At 40.9% G+C, this 21,124-nt stretch overlaps 1 protein-coding gene across 4 annotated transcripts in view; it reads right to left on the reverse strand.

Moving 5' to 3' along the window:
* MARCHF10 (membrane associated ring-CH-type finger 10) overlaps window positions 1–21,124 on the reverse strand; it is a 69,928-nt gene that overhangs the window by 35,264 nt on the left and 13,540 nt on the right. For all 4 annotated transcript variants that reach the window (XM_034756112.1, XM_034756115.1, XM_034756114.1 and 1 more), the window contains exon 4: window positions 6,510–6,645. In XM_034756112.1, coding sequence (XP_034612003.1) covers window positions 6,510–6,645 — 136 coding nt within the window. The remainder of the gene's footprint in view (window positions 1–6,509; window positions 6,646–21,124) is intronic.

The following is a 21,124-nucleotide window of genomic DNA, read 5'->3' on the forward strand; positions in this document are numbered from 1 at the left end:
ATTGAGCCACTAATATAAAAGGACAGTTCTAGGGGAAGGAAGATTTTTGGTTCAGACAATAAATAAATACATGGGAACCCTCTGCCCCTTTTACTAAATGCTACTTTTCCCAGTAGCTGCAGTGCCAGAAAGTGCAAAGGTTAGGTCCGAAAGATAATTAACAGATCTCCTCTATTTCTTTTCAGTTGGAAAAACAGAAATGACCGATAATGCCTCAGTGTAATAGACAGCTCCTGATGTATACCTAAAATTAAAGGGCTCAGACTGTTCACCTTGCTGAGTACGCTGGAGATGTTTATGGTTTCGTATATGCAGAGGAACTCTTAATTAAGGCTTAATTATGTACCACAAATATCTCTTTATTTTAGAACACAAGAAGTGGGATTTTCAGTGTTGGGAACTTTAATATCTAATAAGTAAGTGACAGAGTAATGTAAACATTTATTGAGCTTTTTAATTTGCCCCAGTTCTAATGCGACGCTGAATTGATTTTCACTGTGTACTTTGGGGAAGGCCTGCTGCTTGTGACAACCCTCCTGGGCACTCTGCGATAGAATTCTCTGTATGTTCACTTTCATACACAAAAGTGTATGCTAAAATAATACTGAAAGAGCCTCTTGCATTCTGGTTTCTCCAGTTACTGTGTTATGAAACATAGCAGATAAGGAATTAAGAAATCTGATGAATTTCATTGAGTGCAAAAAAGCAAACAGGCAGGTTGAAATCACTGCATACTGCTTTCACTGTATCCTCCCCAGCACCATGCTGTCAGTAGCAAAGAGGAAAAGGGGAAGGAGATTCCAGGTGCTCATAGTAGCCATACGGGATGGGGTAGACTACACATCTGCAACAAAAATTCACTGTAAAATGAGCCCATTATAAAAACACTCATCTTCACTGCAACAGTTAACTTGAGTTAGTAAACTCTGATTACAACACATGAGCTGCCCAAGGCCAAGTGAGAGTGAAGACACACAATGAAACAGCTGTGCTAGAGACCTGAGCACATACCTCTACATAACATATTAGTTTGAGCACAGCTAGAACATGTCTGACTACCAGCTCTGGAAATACCCAAAGTGTGTGAACAGGAGCTGGGTTAGGAGCAAAACTCAAGCCATAGTTTGACCTAACAATGCAGTGAAGGCAAGCATTTAAAAGTGATTTAAAACATGACCTATAACCGCAACCTCCAGTCCTGGAAACAGAGCTGTCCATGAGAAACTGTTAAGTGATAGACAGCATACAATAAACTCTAACATTAGTGCTATGTGAATGTGAGGATCTTTGGTGCATGGCCCTACTTAACTCATTACACAGGCAGAGGAAGCCACCGACTTACGTGCACCTCTGAGGGTCTTGTACCAGGACAATAATAGAGTGACATAAAACAACACCAAGAATATTGCCGTGGTGTGGATAGAATATAACGTACCACACAAACCATGGCACAGGCCACCCAGTAAAATCTAAACATTGTGCATGCCTTGTACCAATAGACAAAAGAGTGGTCAGGAACTTGCTTTGCTAGCCAACTCCTAGAGTCCTCTCATCATATACCATCTTCAAACCATGGCAAGGAAAAAAAGCAGGACAGACAGTACATAGAATCATTGGACTGGAAGGGACCTTGAGAGGTCATCTAGTCCAGTCCCCTGCACTCATGGCTGGACTAAGTATTATCTAGACCATTCCTGACAGGGGTTTGTCTAACCTGCTCTTAAAAATCTCCAATGATGGAGATTCCACAACCTCCCTAGGGAATTCATTCCCGTGCTTAAGCATCCTGACAGTTAGGAAGTTTTTCCTAATGTCCAACCTAAACCCCCCCTTGCTGCAATTTAAGCCCATTGCTTCTTGTCCCATCCTCAGAGGTTAAGAAGAACAATTTTTCTCCCTCCTCCTTGTAACAGCCTTTTATGTACTTGAAAACTGTTATCATGCCCCCTCTGTCTTCTCTTTTCCAGACTAAACAAATCACATTTTTTCAATCTTCCCTCATAGGTCATGTTTTCTAGACCTTTAATCATTTTTGTTGCTCTTCTCTGGACTTTCTCCAATTTATTCACCTCCTTCCTGAAAGTGCTGCCCAGAACTGGACACAATACTCCAGTTGAGGTCTAATCAGTGCAGAGTAGAGAGGAAGAATTACTTCTTGTGTCTTGCTTACAACACTCCTGCTAATACATCCCAGAAAGATGTTCATTTTTTTTTTCAACAGTGTTACACTGACTTGTATTTAGTTTATGGTCCACTATGACCCCCGATCCCTTTCTGCAGTACTCCTTCTTAGGCAGTCATATCCCATTTTGTATGTGTGCAACTGATTGATTGTTCTTTCCTAAGTGGTGTACTTTGCATTTGTCCTTATTAAATTTCATCCTGTTTACTTCAGACCGTTTGTCCAGATCATTTTGAATTTTAATCCTATCCTCCAAAGCACTTGCAACCCCTCCCAGCTTCGTATCGGCCACAAACTTTGTAAGTGTACTCTCTCTACCGTTCTCTAAATCATTGATGAAGATATTGAACAGAACCAGACCCAGAACTGATCCCAACATAGACCCCACTCGTTATGCCCTTCCAGCATGACTGTGAACCACTAGTAGCTCCATCTAGGTTGCATTTCCCTAGTTTATGAGAAGGTCACGCAAGACAGTATCAAAAGCTTTACTAAAGTCAAGATATACCACGTCTACCGCTTCCCCCCTATCCAAAAGGCTTGTTACCCTGTCAAGGAAAACTATCCGGTTGGTTTGACATGATTTGTTCCTGACAAATCCATGCTGACTGTTACTTATCACTCTTATCTTCTAGATCAGTGGTTTTCAATTTTTTTTTTCTGACAACCCAGTTGAAGAAAATTGTTGATGCCAGTGACGCAACAGAGCTGTGGATGAGGGGTTTGGGGTGTGGGAGAGACTCAGGGCTGGGGCAGAGGATTGGGGTGAGGGCTGCAGGGTGGGGCTGGGAATGAGGGGTTCAGGATGTGAGAGGGCTCTGGGCTGGGGCAGGGTGTTGGGGTGCGGGAGGGGGTCAGGGCTCTGGGCTGGGGGTGCAGGCTCTGGGGTGGGGCTGGGGATGAGAGGTTTGAAGTGCAGGAAGGGCTCTGGGTTTTGGGGAGGACTCGGGAGGCCAGGGGATTGGGGTACGGGCTTATCTTGGACGGTTCCCAGGCAGCGGGGGTGCTAAGGCAGGCTTCCTGCCTGTCCTAGCACCACAGATCACACTGCGCCCTGGAAGCGGCCAGCAGCAAGTCTGGCTCCTAGGCAGAGGTACACAAGCGGCTCCGCGCAGCTCTCACCTGCAGGCACAACCCCCCCCCCCAGCTCACGTTGGCCGATTCCTGGCCATTGGGAGTGCGGAACTGGTACTGCATGTGGAGCCCCAACCCCCCTGCCTAGAAGCCGGACCTGCTGCTGGTCACTTCCAGGGCGCAGCTCGGTGTCGGAACAGGTAGGGACTAGCCTGCCTTAGCCAGGCAGCACTGCCAATGGGACTTTTAACGGCCCGGTCAGCAGTGCTGACCAGAGCTGCCGTGACCCACAGTTTGAAAACCACTTTTCAAGATGTTTGAAAATTGAATGCTTAATTATTTGCTCCATTATCTTTCCAGGTACAGAAGTCAAGCTGACTGGTCTGTAATTCCCCGGTTTGTCCTTAGTTCCCTTTTTATAGATTGGCACTATATTTGCCCTTTTCCAGTCTTCTGGAATCTCTCCCGCCTTCCATGACTTTTCAAAGATATCTCCTCAGTCAGCTCCTTGAGTATTCTAGGATGCATTTCATCAGGCCCCGGTGACTTGAAGACATCTAGCCTGTCTAAGTAATTTTTAACTTGTTCTTTACCTACTTTTGCCTCTGATCCTACCTCACTTTCATTGGATATCTAACATAGTGAATGCCAATCACCACCAACCTTCTTGGTGAGAACCTAAACAAAGAAGTCATTAAGCACCTCTGCCATTTCCCCGTTTTCTGTTATTGTTCGCCCCCCCCCCCACCCATTGACTAATGGGCCTACCCTGTCCTTGCACCATTTTCCCAGGTACTTTAATTTTTCTTACCTTTTTGGTCTGATATATGTGTATTGGAATAAGGCCCTGATATAAATGAGTATCTCATCTTTAACTTCAGTGAACCATCTCAAGAAAGCATCCAAATCCACACACAGGTCTGGATTCTCATATACACTAAGGCACCTTTATGCTACTTGGTCAGTGTAGATGGGCCGTAAAGCGGAAGTAAATCATAGTTTCATCTATTTCAGTGTCCCTTTACATTGCCAAATATAGCAATGAGACATTCGTGTAAATGAGAATCTGGCCCACAGAGACGTCTTTGGGTCAGAGAGACCTCTTTAGTCTAAATAGTTCTGACTGAGAACATAGGGTATTCATCAAGAGTATATGACAACCTGATCAGTTCTCCACTTCAAACCAAAGCATTTACTATGTCACTGAAAATTGCTAGCTCCTGGAGTTAGCGAAACTGCTATTTCCAAACTTCTATTCACAGAATCAAAGAAGATAAATTGCTGGTGCTCTTTAATTGCCCTGAGACCCAGCACATTGCTCATGTTCACAAAGGACATGGAACTGTACTAGTTACAAGTTTGGGAGAGGAAGGATGATCCAGTAATTAGGGTGCTAGCCTGGGACTCAGGAGAGCTGGGTTCAATTTTCTGCTCTACCACAAACTTCCTTTGTGACCACAGGCAAACCACTCTGTCTCTCTGTGCCTCAGTCTCCCATCAGTAAAATGGGAATAATTCATACCTCACAGGAGTTCTGTGAGGATAAATACATTAAAAAAGATTCAGGGTATAATATGGTAAACATTCAATTTTCCCTTCTTATATGCTCAGGAATCCACATTTTGAAATGAAAAGATGTGTCTAATCCTGCAACTGATTCTGCGTGGCAGAACCCTGTATTGCCCTGTTGCTTTCAGTGAAGCTCTCCATGGACATAGGTTTCAACTCATGCAGAGTCAGTTGCAAGATTAGGGCCTTCATTTGTTTTGATTACACTTTTCCCGCAAAATGCCCAAGTCCCAAATTCTGCTCTAAATTCCACTATAAATTACTCTGATGGCAGCAGAACTAATACAGATTCACACCAGGGCAAATGAGAGCATATCTAGGCCCTCATTACCTGCAAAAAATTCATTTTGATAAATGAAATTGTTTTTAATTAGTGGGATGCCAAAATGCAATAAGAGATAAATTTTAATTTTAAACTAGGTTTAAAATATCAGCTTGATTCTTCCCCTCTCCCACCCCAAATTTAGTGTAAAAAAAAAAACCACCCTAATTTATGTACCATTTCAGCCCAGAGCATCTGATATATTTATCTCAAATATCTGGTAGTGATTTATAATGTAAACACTGAGGGATCTTTAACTTTGGCCATATGGATAATCCTGATGTAATTAATCCTTTCAGGAACGTACTGAAATAGCCTTCTGTCTTTGCAGGCTCTTTATATAATGTCATGGACATGCATGGATCATAAGAAATCATTCCCACACAACTGTTGTCTCTGATTGTGTCTTTGGGGGCCTGTTTTGTTTTGTCTCTGGAGATGTAGCCATGTTTCCAAAATCTCCCTGTATCAAAGGAAAGGTACCTTCTATTATATTTAGCGGATAACTTTTACAGCATAAATATTTAAAGCATTTTTCACAAATGGAATACCATTTTAAAAAGTAATTGGGTGGCATGCATACTAACTGACTTCTTTAAAGCAACAGGCAGATTAGTTAATCCTGGCTAAACGTATCCCATTTTCTGAGAATTTATTCATGCACTTTTTGGTATTAACAGCAGCTATTTAGAATTATGAATCCTTTTTTTTTTAATTAACTTTATTTATGATAGGAAAGCTGCCCTTAATTCTGATCATCTATTTATGTTTTAAACACCAATCCCACATTTTCAGTTGCTATTTTAACACACACACCCCTGGGTTCCAGATATTAGTTTGATTCTGCTCCCACTAGAGTCCTATTGAAGTCAATCAAAAACCCTCCCAGGGCCCCGAAGAAGTCAGGTGATTGTAAGACTTGCTCATTGTGAACATGAGATCCAAGGCCAAATAAGTGAGACTGCAGAACATACAGACATGCCCTGCAGTGCCTTTTATTGCTATTCCAAAATGAATCTCTGTTGTTCTAAAAGGGAACTAAATGATTTTAATATGGCCTAGTGGGTTTCAGTTAATTCCAGTGAGATTGTTTGTCATATGGGCCTGATTCTCATTTACAGTTAAGTCACCCTGGTGTTGTAAAGTGGCCGTAAAGCAGGTGTAAATTTCATTTGTACTCATTTTAAGGTCACTGTACCCTGCCAGAATGGTGTAAAGTGACTTAAATGTAAATGAGAATCAGGCCCATGAGTGTGCACGGCAGTACCATAATGACTCTGAATCCACAAGGCATCTTCTACATACTTGCTAATTCCCCAATACCGTGGCAACTAGTTCCATTTTATGCACTCTTTAGCTCACCTGGAGTTATTTTGCTGGAGCTCATGGGAGGTTTTTGCTTTTGCTTGCTTGATGTTTTTTCTATAGCAGGAAATTTTGAGTCTGATCTGTTTGCAGAAGACTTGATGGCGGACCCAGAACCCTCATCTGCAGAGGTCTAGAAGAGTAAAAAGAAAATCATCAGTGACTGAACAACTACCTTCTACTCTCTGAGTGAGAAAAGGTGAGAAGTTTTGTGCTCAAAGATAAGCAATATACCAGCAAAATTTCTAGCACCAGCCAGGAACAAAAGGAATACACCATCCATTTTTAAGAAGATTCTTCCTTCCCTTACCCGTTTATATTCACAGCTCCACAAAGCTGGGGGAACAGAAATCTAAGAGCAATACAAAGTATATACCAAAATAGGTATTTCCAGAGAATTCAATAGCTATGCTTGGATTAAAATGAAAACTCTCTCAAATGGGCAGGAACCTTCACTATGAAGATCAGCATCTTCAGACATTAAAAACTAAATTCTGCTTTTGCTTACACCCATATAATTCTGCAGTAACTCAATTGAAGTCAATGGATTTACAGCAATAGAACTGAGACCAGAATTTGGCCCTAAATCTATAATCATAAAGCAAAACAATGATCCTAACGTGTGAGTGAATGTCTCCCATTAATTTTACTAGAGCGGTTGGTTAACTGTCAGGACTAGTTTAAACCTATGATCATTTACATGTTAACACCATAAAGGAGATCACAATGCAATCACCCAAGCTAAACTGCTGCTATTCAATTCCAAAACACTTTGTATGTTCCTACTCCACAAGACAATTATGCCTCCTGTGCTCTACAAGAGAGGCATGATCTTTGTGGCTATGGTGTCATAATTTTCCAGAGCTACACACATCCATTTACTATTAATACTAGGGTATGAGTGTAGATCATCTAGATTTCTATGTAAATTGCTTAGGAGAGATTAAGTATAAAAATAGGTGTTTTGTGCTCCTAAATTCTCATTTGAGTACCCAAATATTAAGTGCCCAAACTGGAACACTGGGCTTTCCCTGTTAGCATTGTTGTCCCAACAATTCCTCACACTGAGGGGAAAACTTGCTCAGACTTCTTGAAAAATATGCTCTGCAGGTTTCTATTGATCCTGTTCATAGCTCTTGTTGATGGCAGTCCCTGGAACCTATCCTTGTAACAAACCCCGATGCCAACTCTGTCCACATATCTATTCAAGTGACATCATCATAGGACCTAATCACATCAGCCATACCATCAGGGGCTCGTTCACCTGCACATCTACCAATGTGATATATGCCATCATGTGCCAGCAATGCCCCTCTGCCATGTACATTGGCCAAACCGGACAGTCTCTACGCAAAAGAATTAATGGACACAAATCTGACATCAGGAATAAAAATATTCAAAAACCAGTGGGAGAACACTTTAACCTGTCTGGTCATTCAGTGACAGACCTGCGGGTGGCTATATTACAACAGAAAAACTTCAAAAACAGACTCCAAAGAGAGACTGCAGAGCTAGAATTGATATGCAAACTAGACACAATCAACTCCGGTTTGAATAAGGACTGGGAATGGCTGAGCCATTACAAACGTTGACTCTATCTTCCCTTGTAAGTACTCTCACACTTCTTATCACACTGTCTGTACTCGGCTAGCTTGATTATCACTTCAAAAGTTTTTTTTCTCTTAATTAATTGGCCTCTCAGAGTTGGTAAGACAACTCCCACCTGTTTATGCTCTCTGTATGTGTGTATATATATCTCCTCATTATATGTTCCATTCTATATGCATCCGAAGAAGTGGGCTGTAGTCCACGAAAGCTTATGCTCTAATAAATTTGTTAGTCTCTAAGGTGCCACAAGTACTCCTGTTCTTCTTTTTGCTGCCACTTGCTCTGGTATCAAGTAAAGATTTTAGGTAGCTTTGAATTACTGGTTACAACATGATAGCAATGGAACCAAACAGCAGTTTTTTTGTTTGTTTGGTAGTGTTTAAATATACTACCCTGATATAACGCGACCCAATATAACACGAATTCTGATATAACGCGGTAAAGCAGTGTTCTGGGGGGGGGCAGGGCTGTGCACTCGGTGGATCAAAGGAAGTTCGATAAAACGCGGTTTCACCTATAACGCGGTAAGATTTTTTGGCTCCCGAGGACAGCGTTCTATCGAGGTAGAGGTGTATTCTCGAAGTGTGTCTGATGACCTAATGCTGATCATAATGCATTGTCACTCCAGACCCTGAAGGAGTGGGGACAGTTCTTCCCCCATCCCTTTTCAGAGATGTGAAGCACAATGACTTGGATGGGGTGTGGAGAATTTGGGCCTTCATTTATACATGCAGAGAAATACATACACTGGAAGGATTGTATGTCTGTATGCCAGAAAATTATGCATGTACATAATCTCTCTCTCATATGATTGTACAGGAAGAGTCATTACAGAAATCTATTTGAATCTTCTAAATAAATGCTAACAAGAAAGATAAATGTAAAAGAAAGACTCCACTTTTCCATGCAGGGGCAAAACCACCTAATTTTCTAAATAAAAGAGCAGATTATTAGTAGAGGTTCTTGTTAATAATTATAGAGAAACAGCTCAGGAAGTAATGTGGTAGAGTCAAGAATGATAAATATTAGATATTCACAGACCACTAGATATTCATCAGTTTTATTGTTATTTCTTCCTGAAGTACATTTTTTTTTCTAAGGTTTCTCTCCCTACTGCTTCTGCCAAGCACACTTCACCCTGATTATAATTCTTAATTTTAATGAAGATTATTTTCTTAAATTGTATCACTGCTATACATTCAAGATGCTGCACTGTTTGTTTGTGTTACAGAAATAAGTCAATAGGAAGCAGACCATATTTTGTCATCCAAATCAGTGAACAGTTTTTGGTACTCTGGTAAGAATTTCTGATATGACACATCTTGAAAACTTCACTTGATTAAGATATAACAATATATTTTATTAGATATAACTAATAAAAAATAGTTTTATTATGAAGTTGGGGCCAAAGATTTGGGATTCTTGGAGAAAGTACTACATGTTTTCTGATTCCACAAAATTTCCATCTTGGTATCTCTCTTCTGTTTATTGGATCAGGCCAGTTTTATTAATAAAGATTTTAATGTCCATCATTATTGGTATTTTCCACTTCATCCTCACAAAAATCAGATTTCAAGAAGAGATGTTTAGATTCAATCTACTGATCACATTTGTTGACAGATTGTATAATTTGGAACCACAGCACATAAATTAATAACACTACTACTAATTTGTTATAAAGCACATTTCATCCATAGATCTCAAAGCATTCCACTAAGTAGGATAATATCATTATCTCCATTTTACAAATGGGGAAAAGTGAACCAGAGAGTTGAAGTGACTTGTCCAAAGTAACCCAGCAGACCAGTGACAGACTTAGGAATAGAACCCAGGGGTGAAACCCTGAACCCACTGAAGTCAATGGGAGTTTTGCCATTGACTTCAACGGGACCAGGATTTCACTCTGTCTCTTGACTCTGAGCCCACTGGACCACTATGTTCAACCCCTATTTTCTTTATTTTTAGAGAGTCTGATCTGAATTTTATAATTTTACTTTATTAAAGGGTTTTTAACATTAGTTGCCATTAATAAGTGGGTGTGAATGGTTACACATGTTGGTATGACCCTCTCTGCATATTGTCCATACAAATGACTTTTCTCACATATTAGTAAAAGAAAATGTGATATACTTTTGGAGAGTTACAAATCTAGCCCTTGGAAGCCCACCTTGAAATAATGAAGAGCTGTTTTAAAATGGCAATGTTTTACCCTTAGTTAGGCCTAAATCTGTAGGACGCCCTCTGCCACTCCACTGTCATGAGAGTGAGTCTGAAACAGCAGGACTGTAGAGGGCTCCCTGCACTGCTACAGGGCTGGTGACCCTCAGTCCCTGCAGGCACAAGGGTGGCTGCACATCAATACTTTTGTTTGTTTGTTTTTTGGTCAATTTCAGCTGAAATCAACATCTGTTGACATCTATCACCTTAAATCAAATCCTGACAAGCCTACGGATAATGTAGGCCGCTGCCTGGGTAGTCTGCCCCTTAAGGGCAGTAATGTCTACTGGTCAGTCCACCCACTAGAACTCGAAAGAGTCAGGGCCTGCTCCAGGCACCAGCCGAGCAAGCTGGTGCTTGGGGCGGCAGCTTGTAGGAGGCGGCATTCCGCCCAATCCTAGGGAGGCACGGCCGCTTTTTTTTTTTTTTTTTTTTTTTTTTTTGGTTGTTGTTCTGCTCCGGCTGCCCTGGGGGCAAAACTCCCCTATCTCCCAACCAACTGAGGATGAGTTGAGAGAAGGGGACCACCATAAATGCTGCCTCCTCCTTCATCACAGGGTAGATGTCTGCAGATCCTGAAAGGAGTAAGAAGACTCCCGCAGGGTCCTGAGTTAGCAGAGACCAGACACCAGCAGAAGGCTGCCAGTCCTCTGAATATGGGGCCAGCTGCAAGAGATAAATTGCAACCTAGCTCCAAGAGGAAAGCTGGAGTGCCTGCTATAAAGAGAGACTTAAAGACCGAGAGAGAATGCTGAGGGGAACAGAACATAGAAGGCAGGTTTCAGAGGAACCCAAAAAAACAGAAGTACATTGTTTATTTGTGACTTTTTGTTATGACCCCTTTTGTAGGAGCCTTTGTAATAAACAAGTCCTAAGAAGGGTGCTATTGAATCAAATGTCAAGAGTGCCTGAAGTGGAATTACTGGCTTCCTGAGAAGGGAAACTGAGACAGGGAGTATATGCAGCTCTGTATTAACTGAGCAGAAGCTGCTACAGGGGAGGCATGCCCTATGCCAGGGCTACAGACGTTCACACAGTGATTCCTGCATTGAGCCCAGTAAATGACAGTGTATCTTTTAGAAAGATTTCCAACTTGGATTTATAGACTTAGAGTGATGGAGCATTTACTACATTGTTAACAAGCTGCTCCAATGGTTAATTACCCTCACCATTAAACATTTGCACCTTATTTCAAGTTTGAATTGTTTTAGCTTCTACTTCCTGCCATTGGATATTTTTGTGCCTTTATCTTTTATGTTAAAGAGGTCTTTAGTAACAGATATTGGTGGGTAATTATAGGCTGCAGTGCTGAATCATGGTGTTGAGATACAAACTTAAATGGGTCAGTGCCAGACTAAAAGGGTCAGGGCCACTCTCATTACCACTTCAAAAGTTATTTTTCCTCCCTTGGTATCCTACTGTTAATTTAATTGTCTCGTTATACTGACCTCACACTTGGTAAGGCAACTCCCATCCTTTCATGTATTTATACCTGCTCCTGTATTTTCCACTCCATGCATCTGATGAAGTGGGTTCTAGCTCACGAAAGCTTATGCCCAAATAAGATGATCTAGACTAACACGGCTACCACTCTGAAACTAAGTTCTCAGTCTGCCCCATCGCTTTTAGATGTAGGCATCCTAGGAATTCTCACTGTTAAACACATTTATCAGTAGGCAGTACTTATGTGGGAGGCCACATGTGTTTTTGAGGAGGCTGCTTTCAAAACAGAAGTGCTGTTACAATGCAACAAGCATTACATTTTGAATGGTCACAGAAGTTCAGTCCAAATTATTTTAGCACAGGGTGCAAGTTTGGAACGTTACAGGGAGGAAGAAGTTGGATAAAAGTTATTTCAAAAATATTTATGCTCAGTAACTAGCTCAATCTGTAAATTTCAGCTAATGAATACAAATAATTCTTTTGCATGCATAGATTACATTAAAAAAGCCACAATCTTCAGCTTTGAAGTGACTGATTATTTTCTCACAAACATTGTAATTTCCTTTCTTTTACTTTGATGGTTTTGTATGTTTATACAAACTGAGACTATAAAGTGTGTAAATTCTTCTAATCTCCTTGTCTATTTTAACATACTTAGTTTCACTATTTTAATTCCACTGGGCTTTCAATCTGGAATGAAAAGCATAAACACAATTTTCAAAAGTCTAATACTAGGACACCAAAAAACAATCTGTCTCCTGAAGAGATTTATTTTAGTTTTAGTGCTCTGTTTAGGTGAAGGTTTTAAAATTTCAGCAGCAAATAAAACCAAATATAAAGGAAGTGTTGTTTTGTAAATAAAACCCTAAATCTCAGTTGATTCTTATATTCCAATACAAATTAGCCAATTATTCTCCTGAATAGGGAAAAATCCCTATCGCCTTCCCACTGTTTCATCAGATATGTAGATTATAAAGATAGAGATATGAAATATGACTACATGGAAACAAACATTACATATGGGAGACAGAAAAGGAGGCAAACATAAGAACAAGCAAGCGCATGAACATAGTCTGCACTAGGGTCTGAAATACGAATGTATGAACTTTGATTCAGCTAGCAGGAGATGGATATTATTATAAAGTTTGGATAAAACTAAAGTATAAAACAGGCTTATTTCACTGTCAAAGCAGCATAATAAATGCATTGACAAATACTGTATGTAAGAAGTTAAAAAAACTACACATACTGTAGAGAAGATAAATCAGTAGACAGCTTTGTTCATTTGCATGCTGGTGAATTAGTTCAGTACTTGAGGAAAAACTCATTAAATACACATGAATTTTTCTCATGGAACTGTGTATTAATTAATGAAAACCACTGAATAATCACCAAACTGTTCAACGTCCCACAAATAAAAAAATCTGTAGTGTAAACTTTGATTTCAGATATTTACACAATGAACAGCTGCATAAATGTAATGGAAATATCCAGTATAATAACTGAAATCTGCACCAGCCAATCTTTTGTTGCCTCAAAATATTCTGATCTATTCAAATAAAAATACAACGGTCTTATGGCTTATCTGAAATGAACCTTGTGAGAGTCACTCCACACCAGTTCTTACTCACCCTTCAATTGTAAGTGAAAATGAGTTTGAGAGTCTAGGCCGAGTTTCCATTTATTCAGATCATAAAACCACTGTGAAATGTGACTAGGCTGGCAGTCCCTGCTCAACAAATGGTAATGTAGTACTTGGATTGAGCAGTGCAGGGAAGCCTGCGTAGAGTTAGCCCATACTAAGTCCGGTTCCCTCACTTTCATGATCATTAAGTTCACTCAATACAATGTGACAGGTTTCAGAGTGGTAGCCATGTTAGTCTGTATCAGCAAAAACAATGAGGAGTCCTTGTGGCACCTTAGAGACTAACAAATTTATTTGGGCATGAGCTTTCGTGGGCTAGAAACCCACTTCATCAGATGCATGGAATGGAAAATACAGGAGCAGGTATAAATACTTAAAAAGATGTGAGTTGCCTTACCAAGTGTGAGGACAGTCTAACAAAACAATTCAATTAACAGCAGGATACTAAGGGAAGAAAGAAAAGGAACAAAGAAAGTAACAGAACGCCACTAGCCGTCACCTACAGCCCCCACCTAAAACCTCTCCAGCGCATCATCAAGGATCTACAACCTATCCTGAAGGATGATCCCTCACTCTCTCAGACCTTGGGGGACAAGCCAGTCCTTGCTTACAGACAGCCCCCCAACCTGAAGCAAATACTCACCAGCAACTACACACCACACAACAAAAACACCAACCCAGGAACCAAACCCTGCAACAAACCCCGGTGCCAACTCTGTCCACATATCTATTCAAGGGACACCATCATAGAACCTAACCACATCAGCCACACCATCAGGGGCTCATTCACCTGCACATCTACCAATGTGATATATGCCATCATGTGCCAGCAATGCCCCTCTGCCTGTACATTGGCCAAACCGGACGGTCTCTACGCAAAAGAATAAATGGACACAAATCTGACATCAGGAATCATAACATTCAAAAACTAGTAGGAGAACACTTCAGTCTCCCTGGTCACTCAATAACAGACCTAAAAGTGGCAATTCTTCAACAACAAAACTTTAAAAATAAACTCCAAAGTGAAACTGCAGAACTGGAATTAATTTGCAAACTGGACACCATCAAATTAGGCCTGAATAAAGACTGGGAGTGGTTGGGTCATTACAAAACCAAACCCTAATTTCCCCAATACTAATTTCCCCCTACTGTTACCCAAACCTTCTTGTCAACAGTCTGAAATGGGCCACTTTCTTACCACTTCAAAAGTTTTTTTCCTCTCTTGGTATCTTGCTGTTAATTGAATTGTCTCATTAGACTGTCCTCACACTTGGTAAGGCAACTCACATCTTTTCATGTATTTATACCTGCTCCTGTATTTTCCACTCCATGCATCTGATGAAGTGGGTTGTAGCCCACGAAAGCTTATGCCCAAATAAATTTGTTAGTCTCTAAGGTGCCACAAGGACTCCTCATTGTTTTTACTCAATACAATGATTCCCTCAGAGACTGCACTCTGTTTAGTACAATTCTATAAAATAAAAAGGGGAAATTTGAATGTTTAACCAAAAGAAATGAGATTTTCAGAAAAAATCTGATCTAACCAAAACAAGCTATTATCATTGACTCAAAATAGTCTTCATCAAGATTAGTGCCCTTATGAGAATAATTCTCACATTTTATTTTTGGATTTTGACTTCCTTGCTCTTTTTTGATTAAATCTAGTGACTTGAGCCTAAATACAAGTTGTCTGTAGATTGCAGCGTGCAACTAGAACAAAAGAAATCAAGTTTGAATACCTTCTGTGTCTTCAATGGGAACTGAGCTATGAGAGTATTTTTAAAGTCACGCTACTCACACAGATGCTCAGTGTTCAACCAATAGGGAGGACTACATGTGAGGAATAATAGAACAATCAGTTAATTTTCTAAAGTTTATAAAGACACTTTTGCAAGTATAATCTCAAAAAGAACAGGAGTACTTGTGGCACCTTAGAGTCTAACAAATTTATTTGAGCATAAGCTTTCGTGGCCTACGGCCCACATCATCAGATGCATAAAATGGAACATATAGTAAGAAATATATATACATACAGAGAACATGAAAAGGTGGAAGTAGCCATACCAACTGTCATAGGCTAATTAATTAAAATTAGGTATTAGCAGCAGGAGGAAAAAAAACTTTTGTAGTGATAATCAAGATGGCCCATTTTAGACAGTTGACAAGAAGATGTGAGGATACTTAACATGGGGAAATAGATTCAATATGTGTAATGACCCAGCCACTCCCAGTCTCTATTCAAACTCAAGTTAATGGTATCTAGTTTGCATATTAATTCAAACTCAGCAGTTTCTCGTTGAAGTCTGTTTTTTGAAGCTTCAAATGAGAAACTGCTGAGCTTGAATTAATATGCAAATTTGTTAGTCTCCTGTTCTTTTTGCGGATACAGACTAACACAGCTGCTACTCTGAAACCTGTAGGTATAATCTTAGTTTTACATGACTAAATACCATACCAATAGTTAGCTTCATGCATGGTGTTTTCAGTGAACCTTGTTTTGTCTAATAAACACAGACTCATTGCCTTACTTGTTCCCTCATCTGAATATACTATGCAAAGAACATCAGCCTACCTGGGAAGCATCTGAAGCATAGTTAAGTCTGTCTCCAAAAGTTCAAATTATAATCAATTCCCACTCTTGGAGATTCTCAAATTCAGGGAAAGGGTGTAGGAGTATTAGCCGGAGGCTCATACAACAGAAAAAGCACAAAGTGTAACTTTCAGAGTTAACTCCCGGAGACAGAATTTTCTCAGGGTCCAGTCCAAGACTGTGGAACAAAGCAGGAACTACAGACAACCATAAATCCTCACCACCTTCCACTCTAAGGGCAAGGCATGCTTCTTTGACCTCACCTTTTCCTGTATAAACACATAGTAGCGTGGACATTAAAAACTAAAAAACTAAAATCAATACATTACGCTGCACATACAATTCTCCTCCTGGGGCGAGGATGAGAAAAAGAATGAACCACATGTGACAAATATTGGTCATTTTGCTCAATATACTACTTGAAAGTGCTCATATAATACAGAGATAAGGCAGTATAACAATCTCTGTAGAACAGACTGTGGTGAGTGAGCAGTGTGATCAAATCACACCAGAAATATGTATCCTAAACATAACACTGTTACTACAGAAACATTTTGTCACCTTAAAAAAAAAAATATAGGAAAGGGGAGAGTCAGGCACACCCAGACAAAACATGCCTTGACTGCAAAGTTTGAGCTCTAGCTGAGTCCAAAAGTCAGAGCACTTTGTTCACAGAACAGGACAGTCTGAATGCTCCCCAGCTCAGAATAATAGTATCTGCTTAGCTCTACATTTACCAACAGCATACGTATCAGCGAGTGACTGGGATGTGAATGTAATGACATGATTTGAGAATGGGATTTCTCTCTAGTCCTCACTTTTGCCTTGGTAGAATCCTTCCATATCTGACCTCCTACAGGACAAGATCCGTTTAGAGCACAGAAAGAAAAAAGTATTCTCAGTGGTTATTTCCCTTCTTAAGCATTTCATGTCCAATAGTCTTTATAGTGGATTTTCCTTTGTCTTTTAGGAGCTGGGAGGAAGAGCAGATCTCTGACACTGGGCTTGGGTCCCATCTTTTGGAAGCCCTACCAATAGTTGGTAGTTTTCAGAACAAAATTTTAAGATAGCAATAGTATTTATTCTTGTAAAACTGAGATTACACTTGCAAAAGCGTCCTTGATAAACTTAAGAAAATTAACTGATTGTTCTATAATCCCTCCCTAAATGGGTCAAACTGCAGGATTGTGGGGACCAAGACAATAAATTCACAGGTAAGAATAATTTTTTTTTTTCTTTTCTAGACCATTGCATGTCCAGCAATTTTTACAAGGGATGCTCTGAGCAGTGATTGTTTAGTGGTCCTAAAGATATGTCTACGCTGCAGTGTAAGCGCAAGGTTTGAACTCGGGACCAAGCCTAACTCCCCTTCCATCTACATACAAATCACCCTAATCCAGGGCTTGGTCCCAGGACCCCATGGGGGTGGAAGGTCTGAAACTAAATTAAGCTGGGACTCAGGGTCCAAGCCCTATTGTTTTGTTTTGTAGATGCAGCCCTTCCAGACTTGTGCTCTGGGAATCCACCAAAAGTATCCCACAATCCCATGGGCTGCTGACTTTCTTTGTCCTACGGACTATCAAGTTTAGTGGACAGTCAGCTTTTCCCATGCTGCAACAAGAAAAAAGGGCTACAATGGCCAATTTTTTGTGGGGGTGGGGAAGAGATTAGGAAATCTTGGATATGGGTGGTGGGACTCAGACATACATAATGCAGTGTAGATGCTGGTGCCCCAGGTTGGGAGCCAGGATTCAACAATTCCTAACCTGGGGTTACAAATGAGTGTAGACACTCTAGCCCTAGGGTAACAACCCCAGGGTCTGCTAACTTGAGTTGTACTAACCCTGGGCTTACATGGCAATGCCGACATTCCCAAAGAGGAAGGGGTGCTAATTAGATAACTAACACATTTATTGCAAACCTCAGGGGTATGATGTGTTACTGAGAACACTTGTAGAACTTTCCTGCCAATGCTTGAATATGCAGAGGACAGGATGTCTACTTTGTAATGTCTTGAGTAAGTGTACTGAAGACCAAGTTGTTGACTTACACATTTTCTTGTATGATGCATTCGACCTGTCTGGCTACATAGATGCTGTTCTTCTGATTAAATGTGTAGTGATATCAACAAGTGGGGCTACCTCATTAGCTTTGCAAGTCTTAGATGCATCTCTTAATCACGTTTTCTTATGGAGGCTTTTAAGGGCCTTTTCCCCTGCTTTGGATTGCTGGCTGGTAAAGCACTGGAAGGGATGTTGCCTTTCTTTAGACCTCAGTGCGATGCTAATATATATTTTGATTGCCCCGCTAATGTCTAGAATATACTACTTGGTCTCCTTGGGTACTTGGGACTCAGACAGAATTACAGCAGTACCACTAAATTGTGTTATGGGAAACAAATGAACATTTGCTATGCAAAGCATCAGTTCTGAGAATGATCTTACTCTGATGAAAGGTGCAGTACTATAGCTTCCTGTATAATGCACCTATTTCTGAAACTCTCCTCCTGGAGTTGACAGCAAAGGAGACTGAATGTGAGAAAGCACAGAGACACTGACCTCCATTGCTGGAAGAAAAGGATAAAGGACTAGACACCCAAGTAACAACCCTGCATTGCATCAGAGAAAATGTAGACTTCCTAGACAGAAGTCAGGATTTGGTACTGTGAGCACAGCATGCTGAAGAATCAGAGAGGGCAGTGCAGGGGGGACTGAAGAACAAGGAAGAAAGTTGGGAGCATGTGTCCTCCAGGAGAAGGAGGACAACCAATATACCCCCAACGCAGATGGAGGTAAGCAACCGCTTTCAGGCTATCTGCACATGTACTACTGCTGAGAATGTCTTGGAAGAGTCATCTGAGGGAAGGGATCAGAAGGATACCCCGTTGACCGGAAGACATAGGATGCATTGTCCTAGAGATGGGGGTTCCATGACCACCAGTCCCAAGAGGAGAAGAGTGGTGGTGCTCGGGGACTCCCTCCTAAGGGGGACAGAGTCATCCATCAGCTGTCCGGACCAGAAATCCCAAGAAGTGTGCTGCTTGCCTTAGCTAGAATTCAGGATGTGACTGAGAGTCTGCTGAGATTCATCAATCCCTCAGACCACTACCCCTTCCTACTTATCCATGTGGGCACCAACGATACTGTGAAGAATGACCTTGAGTGGATCTCTGCAGACTATGTGGCTTTGGGAAGAAGGATAAAAGAGTTTGGGGCACTTGTTGAAGGAAAAGGCCTGAGCTTGGACCATCGAATTGTGGAAGTAAATGCGAGGCTATGCAGGTGGTGTCGGCAAGAGGATTTTGTCTTCTTCGACAATGAGCTGATGTTCCAGGAAAAAGGATTACTGTGCTGGGTGGGGCTCCATCTATCAAATACCAGGAAGAACATCTCTGGACATCATCTGGCTAACCTGATAAGGAGAGCTTTAAACTAGCTCCTATGGGGGATAGTAACAAAAATCCAGCCAATGTGCATCTAGGTTCAAGTAACGCAGACAAGAGAAGGAGGCTAATTTCTGGAGAAGGGTCTAGAAATCACAACTGCAGTAAAAAGGCAAAAAGAAAAGCAACAGGGCAGTCTGCAAAATATCTTCAATGCCTGTATACAAATTCCAGGAGAATGGGGAACAAGCAATATGAACTGGAAGTCATGGTATATGAAGAAAATTGACTTAATTGGCATCACAGAGACTTGGTGGGACAACTCCCATGATTGGAGTACCATCATTGAGGGATGTAGCTTGTTCTGAAAGGATAGGTATGGGAAAAAAGGAGGACAAGAACAGCGTGGGTCTGCTGCTCAATGGAGAAGGTGAGCTGGTAACAGAACATGATAGGTAGGCAGAGGGGCTCAATGCCTACTTTCCTTCAGTCTTCTCACAAAAAATATGTGAGCGGATGACTGTTATTGAAGTTACTATAGACAATAAAGGGGAAGGGATGCAGATCAGGATAAGTAAAGAACATGTCAGAGATCTTCTGACCAATTTGAATGAATTCAAATTAGTGGATGCTATTCACCCGAGAGTACTGAAGGAATTAGCTGAAGAAATCTCGGAGCCACTGGCAATAATATTTACAAACTCATGGATGATAGGAGAGGTCCTGGAAGACTGGAGAAGGGCTAACATAGTACCCATCTTTAAAAAGGGGGGAAAGGAAGAGCCGGGAAACTATAGACCAGTCAGCCTGACCTTGATACCTGGGAAGCTACTACAGCAATGTATAAAACATTCAATTTGCGAAAACCTGGAGGATGAAGGGATAATCACTTGCAGACAATATAGCTTTACCAAGAACAAATCATGCCAAACCAGCTTGATTTCCTTCTTTGACAGGGTAACTGATTTTGTGGATGAGGGAATGCAATGGACATAATTATACCTGGACGTCACCAAGGGTTTTGACACAGTACCACATGACATTTTGATAAGTAAGCTGCTCGATAGAACTGCCGTTAAGTGAATACATAATTAGTTAAACAACCACAAACAAAGAATAACTATTAATGGAATGATGTTGGATTGGAGGGAGGTCTCAAGTGGGTTCCACAGGGATCTGTTCTGTGTTCAGTGTTGTTTAATATCTTTAATAATGACCTGGATATAGCTACGGAATGCATACTGATCAAGTTTGCAGATGACACAAAACTAGGACGGGTTGCCAATACTTTGGAGGATAGAGCTAAAATTCAGAGGGATATTGATAAATTGGAGAACTGGGCTATAGACAACAAAATGAAATTCAATAAAGACAAAAACCAAATGCACAAATACAGAATGAGGGAAAACTGGCTTGGCAGTAACACTGCTGAGAAGGATCTGGGAGTTGTGGTGGATCACAGCCTCAACATGAGTCAGCAATGCGATGCAGTTTTAGGTTTCATTAACAGAGGCATAGCATGCAAGTCACAGGAGGTGATAGTACTGCTCTACTCAGCACTAGCTAGGCCTCAGCTGGAGAACTGTGTCCAATTAAGGTCACCAATGTATAGAAATGATGTAGAGAAACTGGAAAGGATCCAGAAGCGAGGAACAAACATGATCAAAGGGATGGAATGCAAGCCATATAAGCAAAGGCTGAAGGAAATGGGTATGTTTAGTTTGGAA

Source organism: Trachemys scripta, chromosome 23, assembly GCF_013100865.1.
Source record: "Trachemys scripta elegans isolate TJP31775 chromosome 23, CAS_Tse_1.0, whole genome shotgun sequence".
Lineage (NCBI taxonomy): Eukaryota > Metazoa > Chordata > Testudines > Emydidae > Trachemys > Trachemys scripta.